The 12,035-nt window shown below is 38.5% G+C and overlaps 1 protein-coding gene across 20 annotated transcripts in view; it reads left to right on the forward strand.

Moving 5' to 3' along the window:
• The first annotated feature begins 1,736 nt into the window (after positions 1 to 1,736).
• The window catches only part of LOC132644131 (pre-mRNA-processing protein 40A-like), a 28,239-nt gene continuing 17,940 nt past the window's right edge, over positions 1,737 to 12,035 (forward strand). For 7 of the 20 annotated variants that reach the window (XR_009583823.1, XR_009583822.1, XM_060360692.1 and 4 more), the window contains exons 1-7: positions 1,737 to 1,843; positions 2,610 to 2,670; positions 5,398 to 5,457; positions 5,541 to 5,819; positions 5,934 to 6,095; positions 6,191 to 6,267; positions 9,917 to 9,986. Coding sequence is in view for 18 of the 20 variants with exons in the window: in XM_060360692.1 (XP_060216675.1) it covers positions 1,752 to 1,843; positions 2,610 to 2,670; positions 5,398 to 5,457; positions 5,541 to 5,819; positions 5,934 to 6,095; positions 6,191 to 6,267; positions 9,917 to 9,986 (801 nt within the window). In the remaining 2 variants the exon portion in view is untranslated. The other 13 variants (XM_060360705.1, XM_060360704.1, XM_060360706.1 and 10 more) reach the window with 13 other exon arrangements.

Here is a 12,035-nt window from a genome sequence, read left to right on the forward strand (position 1 = left end):
TCGTTTTTCTTACTTGAGCTATTCTTGTATGATATAAAAGTAAGTATTCTGATATTCTGGATAAGCTACTTACCTTCTGTATTTTTCCTGATATACGATTCTTATGTGATGCATGATTCTGGCATGTGTGATTTATGTTTGGAAAGTAATAAAGTTGGCATTTATATTATTGTGCGCACTATGTGATATTGACCGCCGGATTCTTGACCGCGGTGTGTGCGACATTGACCGCTGGATTCTTGACCGCGGGATGCCGCATTTGTGATGTTGACCGCTGGATTCTTGACCGCGGTGTGTGCGACATTGACCGCTGGATTCTTGACCGCGGCATGCCGCATTTGTGATATTGACCGCTGGACTCCTGACCGCGGTATCTGCGACATTGATCGCTGGACCCCTGACCGCGGTATGTCGGGTTTGGGATGCTAACCGCTGGACACTTGGTCGCGGTATGTGTGATAGTGACCGCTGGACTTTTGGCCGCGGTAATTGTGTGTTTGATTTTCTGTGTGTATGAGATGGAAACGTTTTTCAAAAGAAAGCAAAGTATTTTGGCATTTTGATTGCCGTATTTGTCTTTCGGAACCTTTTATGTATGATTTGTACGTCAGATGCAACACTTTGGTATTCTGGCTATTGTGCTCACCTTCTGTACATTTTACTTCGGTTATGTCTTCGTTTTCTATACTTCATGCTTTGCATACTCAGTACATCTTTCGTACTGACCCCCTTTCTTCGGGGGCTGCGTTTCATGCCCGCAGGTACAGATTCACGTTTTGGTGACCCACTGGCGTAGGATTTCCCTTTTGCGGTTCGGAGTGCTCCCTTTGTTCCGGAGCCGACGTTTTGGGTACATACTCTTCCGATGTATATGTTTATGTTTATTCAGGGTACGGCGGGGCCCTGTCCCGCCATCTGATTCTGTTGTTCCGTGTTAGAGGTCTGTAGACATAGACGTGGGTAATGTACAGTTTTGTTTGGGCGCGTTGTGTGAATTGTGTTTGGGCGGCCCATCCGCCGTGGCAGCCCTATCGGCCGCGTGTATGTATGCTTTGGTAAGTTATGTATAGTATGATAGCCTTGCCGGCTTCTGTGCAGTATATATGATTGTAGGCACCAGTGTGGAGCCACGTCTGATATTTATTTGTGTACGAGTCGTCTGTATGCTGGATCTGGTAAATGAGCGCGTAGGGGTGCCCAGTTCGGGCACTAGTCACGACCTACGGGGATGGGTCGTGACACCTAGTCCCACATAAAAACGCGCTACGAACACGCTTGTGGCCTCGGAATTCCCAACGGAGGTCTCGTTGACCGAGTCAACCACCGATGCCTTAATTCCCATTTCCCATCCAATGTCCCGAAGTGTATCCGAATACATTGGGAACCAAACACACACACAAGTTCTAAACGACTACCCGGACCTCTTGGAATTGACGGAAGTCCAAAAAGGTTTGTTTGCCCAAAAGTCAACTTCGGGTCAACCACTTTTACTTTTAAGCCTATATTTTCACCAAAGTTATCCGAATCCAGTCTAGACACCTCGGGAAGCGTGTCAACGGTCCCCTCCGGTCAAAAGGAGCTAATTAGTGTTTAGGAGCGGACGAAAGTGCCAAAAGAACTATAACGACCAAACGAGTCGTTACAGTTGTATGTTTTGATCGGATTCTATACATCGAAAGTTGTATGTTTTGACCGGATTATACATTTTGTAAAAACCTCACTACGGTAATATTTATATTTTTGTATGTATAATGTATAACATAGTTTTGCATAACTACATCAAAACCCCTTGCATTTGTTCCGGGTTCCCCCAAACACATCCCCCCACCCCGCGGGGTCCGAGGTACATATATTTAGCCAAATCCCACAAGACAACACATCGTATATTGTTGAATTGCAGAATGTTAAACAGATGGACTCGTCATGTTTGGATTCAAATTAATAACACAACGTTGCCTTTTCTTAGGGTTTAGAGTTGATTAACAAGTGTGATTTTTTCTTTAATCTTGACCTATTAATTGGTAATTTTTTTTCTTTTTTCTTTTCTGGATTGATTTATTCACAATATTAATTGCACCAAGAATCAGTTTTGTTACTATTTTAATGAATTTCTAGTACTTTAAAGATTCAATTTCGAAATCTCCTCAATTCTTGAAGTTTAATGTGCTCCATAGCTGAACTTGTGTTAGGTTTTTGAACTGTAACTTGGTTGATTACTATCTGCATATGTACCATATGTGTGTCAGCGCAATAAAAATGAGCCTTTTTATTTGATGTAGGTCTTCTTCCACTTTGGTTAATGTGGTTTCTTTTATTATTTTTTATTTTTATGTTTTCATCTTTTTGTTCCTGGAACTTCATATGGTGGTTTTATTAAGCAAGGCTTACTGTGTGTTTGGAGCATCTTTTTGAACTGCACACAGTAAGGGGTTTGTCATCCTTATTCTATAATTATGTTTTCATGTTTGATTTAATGCATCTAAATTTTGTCTTCTGGCAAATTCTGCACTGTTGTTTTCTACCATTGTTTAGTTCAATGGTTGTATAATATGACAGTTATATTATCTTTGGCATGTTCTTACGCATGTTTCTTTAATGATGTTTACCAGGGTTGTTTCTGAATTTGGCCATCCTGCCATGGCTAATAATTCTCATTTCACTGCCATGCAGGTATAGTGTTTTCCCCTTTTATTAAAGTTAGAAAATTTCCTTCTATTAAAAAATTCTTATGCTTTCACTGGTATTTATACATCCAATACTTTGGTATCTCGTGAAATTTGGGTATGTAGAAACTAAGGTATATTCTTTTTGTACACATATACTGGGTGTTTCTCCACTACATCAATGAAATCCATTACTTTATCGAAAAAGGCTTCTTTGAAGGCATAGTAGTTATCTGAATGGAGATTTAATGATTATGCAATCAGTATCATTCATATCTGTGCTGTCATAATAACAAAAATTACAGGCTTTTACTGATTTGTTTAAAATCTATTAGGAGAGAAACTGTTCAAAGGCTTAATCATGTACAATAATTTTGTCTGAATCTTACACCTGTTCTATCGGTAGAGTCTTCTATCATGCTTATATATGCCTAGACAATATACAGAATAGGAAGTGAGTGTTATTCCCAGAGAACTTGTTTATATCTTACATGTGTTTACAGTTGAAATTGAGATAGGAAGAAATTTGAGCTGAAAAAACAAATTCATTGCTCTGGTATAATGGGAATCCATTATTAACTTGGATGTTGTTGCTATGATAGCCCTTAAGAGAACAAAGAGGTGACGTGGTTTGTCAGTCTCCTCTGTTTGCTTTGGTGGTGGATATTTAGAGTGAGAATGATCTGAAAGTGACGTGTGAGTAGGTAAAAGAACCGGCTGAGATAATCTTATTACGTGCCCTTTCGTGTTTAGTCTTTTGCTGTCGACATTCTTTTTCCGGGATAGTATTGTTTGCTAAAGTGAGCTCTGTCTCTCTCATTCTTCAGTTATATTCTGAATTTAGGGACAGTTAATAGTTACATTTGCTCTTAATAGTGGCTTTGCGAGCATAGAAAAGTCGAGGATAGCTTCCATGGAGGACTTATGTAGGTTGATCTGTCTTGTTTCTGCTTTCTTCTTGATGGGGTCACCTTTAGGGGGCACCTCTGATTTGATACATTTAAGATCCAAGTTCTGGAGTGGAACTCTCAGAGGCTTTCTGATTGAAAATTACTCCATCTTTTTCCTGTTATTGCTTTGGCTTGTTGCTTTACTCTTCCTGAGTTTGATAGTCAAAATATATCCTGGTCTTTATCCTTGTTAAGAGTAAGTGGGTGATGCATGTTCCTCTTAAAATTGCTAGACAAAATATTACTTGGTTGGGAGTCTTGTTGACCTCTCTAAGGAGAGGAGGAGGAGGTGAGTGGATTATCTAAAATCGTTTCCTTGGAGAGGATAGTTATGGCACTCATCTTCTGAGCTTAACAACTTTGGTAAAACTTATGAGAATGAAGACAATTAGAGCTCAAGGTCTAGTGACAGTGGTTCCTGTTCCAATCCTTGGATGTTTCTCCTTAAGTTACTATTTTTCCCTTTTTAAATTAAATAATGTGATCTCCCATTTTGCATCACTTGCCCATTGGTTTGTTTTCATTTTTTCTTCCATCTGATGATGCTTTCCTGTTCCATTCATTTTTAGTGCAGAAGTAGATACATCTTCTAAGTTTAGATGAGAGCGAGGTGGAATGGTGGATGATTCAATGTATTCTTAGTAGCCGTTTCTCCATAGATTTTGTTTCAAAATTTTGAAAAAATGTTTGGAAATTATTTCAAATAGTTTTTGTTTATCAAACTGACCCGTTATTTCGACTTCAAGCTTGAAATTGAATCTGAAGTTTGGAAAGCAGGTTTTAGGAGTTTCTCAATTTTTTAAAAGTTTTCACTTACAAAACTTCAATTATGTTTTCATTTGCGAACACATCTTCAACTTCCAAATACATTTTTTTTTTCAATTTAATTTCATTACATATATATATATATATTTTTTTTTTTTTTTTCAAATATCAACCAATTCATGTCCAAATGCCTACTCAGAGTGTTGCTTTTTTACTTTTTTTTCCCTAACCAATTGTCAGTGTTAGTTTGTTTTGGAAGGTTTGGCATAAGTGAAAAGATTCAGTACTCTGCAATTACCTGGGAAGGACAAGTAGAGTCCTTAAGGGCTGATTTAGACTCTGTGGCCCGAAAAAAGTTTAAGGAACTAGTTGGTGGCTTGGATAGGTGTTCACTAGATAGTGGGTGGGGTGGAATGAGAATACATCATAGGCTAACAAAAAGTAATCCCACCTTTGTAGAATAAAAACTCCAACTCAATAAACTACTAGCGAGTTGCATATTAACTAACTTAGCTGAAGTCTCACTAATATATTTTGTGGTTTTGTCTAGGTTGACAATTTTTTTGCGTTAAGAGATGTGTTTCTTGTCACCCGAAAAGAAAAGACACTTAAGCCGTTGTACCCAAGCCATTAGGTAAAGATGCTGATCATTTCGTCCATTCTCACTAGCGCTGTGATATGCCATCTATTTGATCTCTCTTTATTCTCATTTCAAGCTTTAGATTGATTAGAGGAATGACTGTGGTTGAGCCACACCACATATTTGTACATAGTATTTTTAAACCATCTTGTTATTAATGAAAGATTATCTGATTTATCAAAGAAGAAAAGGTTTTCATGTTACTATGTGGTTTGGTTCCCAAATGCTGGTCTTGTCCTTCGTATTAATTTTGGGGGTTGTGCATGGATGCAAGTTTTTGTCATTGTTGCATTGATTAGAAAATCAACTAAATATGATTGAAAAGTAGCTATATTTCTGATTTCATCTGTTCCTCCTTGCATGGATATTGGTTGAGAAGCCTCCTATACCGCCTCTGAGTGGTCCTCCTCAGGGTGCTATTCCATCCATGTCGCTGCAGGTAAAGTTGTGGAGGCTGAGCGGAGGGATAAATGGCTTTTGAATTGTAGAATCGCTATAATAACTATTTTCCCCACATTTTAGCAGTTCCAGCCGATGCTTCCACCCCAGCAGGCACAACCATATGTTTCCGGGTCATCTCAACAATTTCAGCCACTTGGACATGCAAATGTTGCGATGCCTCCTCAACCTTCACAAATTCCTCAACCTATGCAACAGGTTGCTGGTAGACCTGTAGTAGGAGGGCATAGTATGCCTCAGGGACCACCTATTCCCCATGATTTTCAGCGAAACCCTCCGATATCAAATAACCACATGCCTGGTTTTGGTGGCCCAAGTTTGCCTCTACCTTCTTCATATAATGTAAGACCTTGAGAAGAGCTCTTGTGGTTATTGTTATATCAGTTTTTGATGTTCCATTCATAATATTGATGAAATTCATCATTTGTGCTATCGTCTTCATCTTGTGGGTAACAGCAGGTAAATGCAGATTCTTCCAGATCCCAGTATCAGACACAGATACATGATCATAGGTTTCCATCAGGGGGGCAACCCTGGATGCCAACAAGTAATCATAATGTGAATTCTGCGACAACTATACAGAAGACTGGAGAATTAGCAGCTCCCTTGGCTGTTCTAGTGAGAATTCAATATGTTTTATTATACCCATTTTGCTGAGCTCTGTTATAGATTTGTAAGCTGAAGTGACAGGCTCTATTTTATTTGGGTTTCAGGAAGCAAATCAGGGGGGTGACTCTGTTGAGACTACCCCGTCAGATTGGATTGAGCATACTTCTCGAAATGGGAAAAAGTATGTGATTTCCCTTTTGACTTGTCAGCAAGTAACATAAGGTTAATGGGTGTTTTGACTGAGAGAGTCAACATTTGAATTTTATGATAGTGCAATTTTTTGAAAGCAAATGATTAAGATTCCAGTGAACACAAAAGATGTAAAATTCTGATATACAAGAAAAGGAGCTCTGCATAGCTTTTCATCCAAATCCAACATTTTATACCACTTTTAGTGCTCCAGACAAAAAAAGAAGAAGAAGAAGAGCATGGCGAATTTGGCTTTTAGGAATCCTTGCTTTTGGATTCTACTCACATAGATTACCCATAAGAATAAGACCTTCAATTCCCTAGAACACGTATAATTGAGAGTCATTAGACCTTTGGCTAATAGGTTAGTTGTTCCTAGAGGAATTCAATATGGGCAGCTAGACATAGAGCGAGGTGTATAAGTGCCCAGGAGAAATATCTATCCCTCTAATAGAAGTTGAGGATGAGAGTTTAGAGCTGTCATCCTGCTTTTTAGATCGCCTTGCCAAGCGCTATCCTCCAAATATTAAATGTGCTACTTAGCTCAGATGTATGCACGTCAGGCAAGTTGACAACAAGCATGCACTTCTTTTCCCCTTTAAGACTTCAATTTCTCGCCAAATTGTCCACATTATTGCTGGAAATATTTCTAGCAATAATCTTTTTTACCTTGATAAAAAAAAATCATTGCTGGAAATATCACTTTCCAAGCTCTGTCTCTAAATCTTCTTGTAATTTTGCCGTGACTCCAAAAAGGGTTCTTTGCATTGCCTAGCATACCCCAACTGAGGTCTCTCATGTTTAGCATCGTATTCCATGGCCTTGCTGTATTGTAAGTTTGTAACTTTGACGTTTAATTAGTAGAATTTGGTAGAATGTGTACAACAATTGTCTTATGCATGAATGCTTCTATAGGGGCACTCTTTACTATGTTTTCTTAAAGGTAAAATAGTTTTATTAATGATAATATCTCCGGAAAGATATGATTCTCCATAAGATACACCTAATCTCTATACAAATTGGATTCTTGTAGGTGCACCAAAAAGAAATTAGAAATAAGAGGTTATTTTTCAAATGTAAGAAATCACTTTCTATACCTTGAAAAGCTCTCATATTTCTGCCCCTTCAAAGGAACGACATAAGAGCTAGTGGAGAAACATCCCATGCCCTTTGTCTTCTCTTCCTTCATCAAAAGCGCAGCTCAGTAGTGCCTCCTTCACTGTGCTTGACATCCTCCATTGTAAGCTGAACAATTTCAAAGTTCCCACTCCCCACCACAAATAAGATGCTATTTGCTACCTGACAATGCACAAGGATATGATCTGTCTTTCACGAATTGTTATACATAAAAAAACAATGGACGTATGTAATCCTCTTTCTATTTTCCCCTGTGAAGATCACTACTCTGACTGTCAACCAAGCCAAAAACATACCTTTCTTGGTGTTCCATCAATCCAAACGGATAGGTATGTGGATGTTCATTATTTTCTAACCAAAAGCTTATGGTAATATGACTTAACTGGGAACCTCCCGTTGCTTCCAACCCCATCTCTACGAGTCCTGTTCGACAAGAGATGTGTTGACCTTGTAGAACATCTCAACTAGGCTTTGAAGGTGTTCCTCCTACACTTTGAGCCCCAATGAATCCTCCTCATGCATCCTTACATGTTCTGTCATTTCTTTTCGTAGATGTTTGGAAATATGAGCCTCAATGTACTCTTTTCACACCATTTGTGTCCAAAAAATTGTCCCTAGTTCCATCCCTAACCTAAATGTATGTGTCTGCTGAACTCAAGGTGTTTTAGATCCCCTCAATCCCCTTCCGTCATTCCATGTTTTTCTGCTATCACTCCCCTTCATTGAGCATGTTCCTCAATGTGAAATCTCTATATCCATTTTCACAGTAGCGCCTTATTTGAAACATGTAGGTCTATCTGTGAGGTCTCTTGGTGTCGTAACTAGAGGTGACAAATGGGGGGTTGGGTCAAAATTGGGGCGAGTTAAAACGGGTCAAAATAGTTATTGGGTCAAGACCCAAGCCATCCAAAATTTGGTTGGGTCAAAATGGGTTGGGTCAAGATGGATCAAAGAACTGGTCTTAACCCAGCCCGCCCAACTTAACCCAACCCAATATCCACGCCTTTAGGTTTCTAATGAAGTTTTAAATGCTTTCAGATTGAGAAAAGGAAAAGTTTCTTATATGATTCTCCATCGGAAAAATTTACCTTATTCCTAGAACGGAATATAGACATTGGTACAACAGGAGGCTCGAGAGACCGCGAGCGTATTCATTAAACAGATCCCTTGTCTAGTTCATATGCAACTATGGACTTTAGCTTCTTTTCCTTGTCCACATTTTACACACCTTGAATAAACAACTGCATGGTAACAACTTGGAACATGTCATAATCTGTAATCAAATCACATATACAAATTGACAGTATAAATTATTTGTGTCTTCAGTCCCTAAAAATAATAATTTGCGTCTTCAGTATAAATTTAATCAGTTATAGAACATATCACTCATTGTATTTAATCCGTTATTGAAACCAATTTAACTTAGTAGTGTCAAAAGAATTAAAACCAAGCTTGGGAAAAATTGAATTTCAAACGAACAAATCTTTTTCTAATATTCTTTACTTGCTTGGGTTGGGTACATGTTGACCCGGCGGGTTTCACTACTTTGGCCCGTTTTTGATTCTATTGTTTGATGGGTCATTTTGGATTCAACCCTTTGGGTCAACACAATGGGTCATGACCCAACCTGTAGAAACACCGAATGGGTTGGGCGGGTTAGGGTTGATTTTGCCACCCCTAGTCGTAACTGTCTCCTATCTAATTAAGTGAAGCTTCCTAGCTCTCCTTGTTGACTCCCATAAGTTTCTTCGGTTCTCTAATTTACAAGTGATGCTAACCGGTGATTGTGGCGGTGACATGAAGCATGTAGGAACGGTAGACAAAGTACTCTTTACTCTTCCTCCCTTCCAACAAATAACCCTTCCGCCAGCCAGCTGATTTCTTTTCGATTTATTCAATCATCAGATGTCACCTTGTGTGGTCCTTGTTAGATGCACGTAAGGCACACCAAGGTATATATTGGGTAGAGCTCCAAACCGATATCGTCCACTGCACCGCCCACTCTGATGATCTCATACTTTGTGGGGTTAATCTTCAGACGGCATAAGGAACATGTCTCAAGCTTTCCAATAGGTTAATGTCTGCATCACAAATTCTAGTGTCTTGTCTACAAACAAATGGTGTGTCAGTTGGTCCCTCAAGTATCCACCTACTAGTTCGTTGTGCATCATTCTGCTTCCATTATCATTGGAGATCATAGGCCCCTCCATTTCAGTCCTCTCCACTGCCAAAGACACCGCATGGGTTGCCATTCACCGGAACCAAATTCTACCTGACCGTTGATCAACAGAACTTGATACACCAGCAACTTCATTTTGACCCCATTTCTCTACCATCATGCATCTTTTACATATGTCTTCATGCTAGTAGGTATTGCTAATTTCAGTATCTTTTGATGATCACTAGGCCAATCATGGTTGCTAGTGTTATTATATTTATTATATTTCCTATGGCTTTATTACTTCAACCTATTAATTTCTTATAATTTTTGAATTGATTTTTAGATACTATTATAATAGAAGGACAAGAATCTCTAGCTGGGAGAAGCCTCTAGAGCTGATGACAGAAATGGAGGTGAGGTCACTTGTCATCTAGCCTTTAGTTTTTTGCTTTTTGCAGATAATTATGGTTAGTTTTATCCAGTTTCTTGTACATATCGATAAAAAAAGCTGCACCCATTTCTTTTTGTATGGAGCTTCGTAGAACCACTTTTTCTTCCACGAACATCTGTGATTTCTGTTTGAGGTTTGGTTAGAGAGCAGATCTCTTTGATCTTACTATACTATGTAGTCTTCATTTGGGATTGCATTTGCCTTTTATTTCCAACATAGTTCTAAAAGATACTATATTTTCCACTATTGTTCTAAAAAATGTGTTAAAGTATATGCATGGCATGATTATATTTGGGCAGTCTTTCGCGGGCAACTTTTTTTCTTTCTGATTAGTATAATGTTAGTCACTCTATAGTGAGATGGAGAGAGGAGACTTGATGTAAGACTAAGGTTCGCACTTCTCATTCTGGTTTGCAGAAGAATAGTTTGGTTGGCCCAAGGGTGTGGCCTAGTGGTCAATGAAGTGGATTGAGAACCATGAGATATCAGGTTTATTCTGGCGGAGACAAAAACACTAGGTGATTTCTTACCATCTGTCCAAGCTTTGGTGGACAGAGTTACCCAATATCTGTGCTGGTTGGAGGTAGCAGGTATCCGGTGGAACTAGTCGAGGTGAGCGCAAGCTGGCCTAAACACCACGGTTATCAAAAAAAAAAAAGTTTGGCTGGTTGGGTGATGTTGGGACTTCGATTATTTAAGAGAGGGATAAATATCAAGGGACAAACAAATGAGGTATAAGGAAGTCTTGAGTTTTTTCTGAAGATGGTAACTTTGTATACCCACCTAATGCTGGCAACCCAAAAAGTGATCGGAACAGGCCTTACGTGCCGGTGCATGCGTCAGACGCGCCACCGGCTTCGGAGTTCTAGGGAGCGTGTGAGGGCGCGGGGATGGGGTTTTGCCGAAATTGCTTTCTGGGGTTTGGTCGCTGGAGCTTTCTGAATCTCATGGTATTAATTATCAGGAGCCATTTGGCCATGAGAACTATTCACTTTTCTGGAATTTTTTTTTCCACTTTATTTGAAAATCAACGTTTGGCCGTGAAAATTCCAAATACAACTTGGAAAACACCTAAAAACCTGTCTTCACTTTTTTCCTTCTCACTTTTTGATTCTTATTTCTTTCTTTCAAATTTAATCCTAAATTTTTGATTTTATAAAAATGATCCCGTTGCAATTTGATCATGTGTGCCACCGGTTTGGGTTTTGGGTCGGGTAGGGTCGAATCTTTTCAATTGAGTCTTTATCTATTAGATAAATTAACAGAAAGAGTAATAAATATAGGCTGAAATGACTAGAACACCCCTAAACTTGGCACGAATTGCAATTTCAGTCCCTGAACTATTGTCACACTTAAAAACACCCCTGATCTTGGCTAACTGAATGTTAATTCATCCCAGTGGCGGAGCCAGGATTTTCGCCTAGGGGGTTTAAATATATAAAGAAGTAAATACACGAAAAAGCCAAGGGGGTTCAACATCTACTATATATACATAAAAAAATAATTTTAACCTTGTAAATACAGTGTAATTTTTCGGCCGAGGGGGTTTGGAACCCCCTAGAGACTACTTAGCTTTGCCACTGATTCACCCCCCGCGTTGCCACATGGCACAGCAAGTGTGCACAAACTCTTTGAGGCGCATGGGAGGCTCCACATCAGTTTTTTTTTTTTTAACAAAAAGAAAATCAATTTTGGAAAATTCATTAAAAAGTATATTTTTTTAAAATCAGAAAAAACTAATTTAAAAAATAAATAAATCTGGACTGGATTTTTTATTAAAAAATCTGAAACTTTTTAAATCTTGAAAACTGCTTTTTTTTTTTTTTTTTAGTGAAACCGTTATTTTAAAAAAAAAATCTGGAAAATTGTTTTTTTTTTTTTTAATTTAAAAACCTGGGATTTTTTAAAATCTGGAAAACGAAATAAACCCATTTTTCTAAAAAGGAACCTGGAAAATTGAATTTTTGATTAAAATCCTAGACTTTTTTAAAATCTGGAATACTGATTTTTT

This window comes from Lycium barbarum, chromosome 6, assembly GCF_019175385.1.
Source record: "Lycium barbarum isolate Lr01 chromosome 6, ASM1917538v2, whole genome shotgun sequence".
NCBI classification, from domain to species: Eukaryota; Viridiplantae; Streptophyta; class Magnoliopsida; order Solanales; family Solanaceae; genus Lycium; species Lycium barbarum.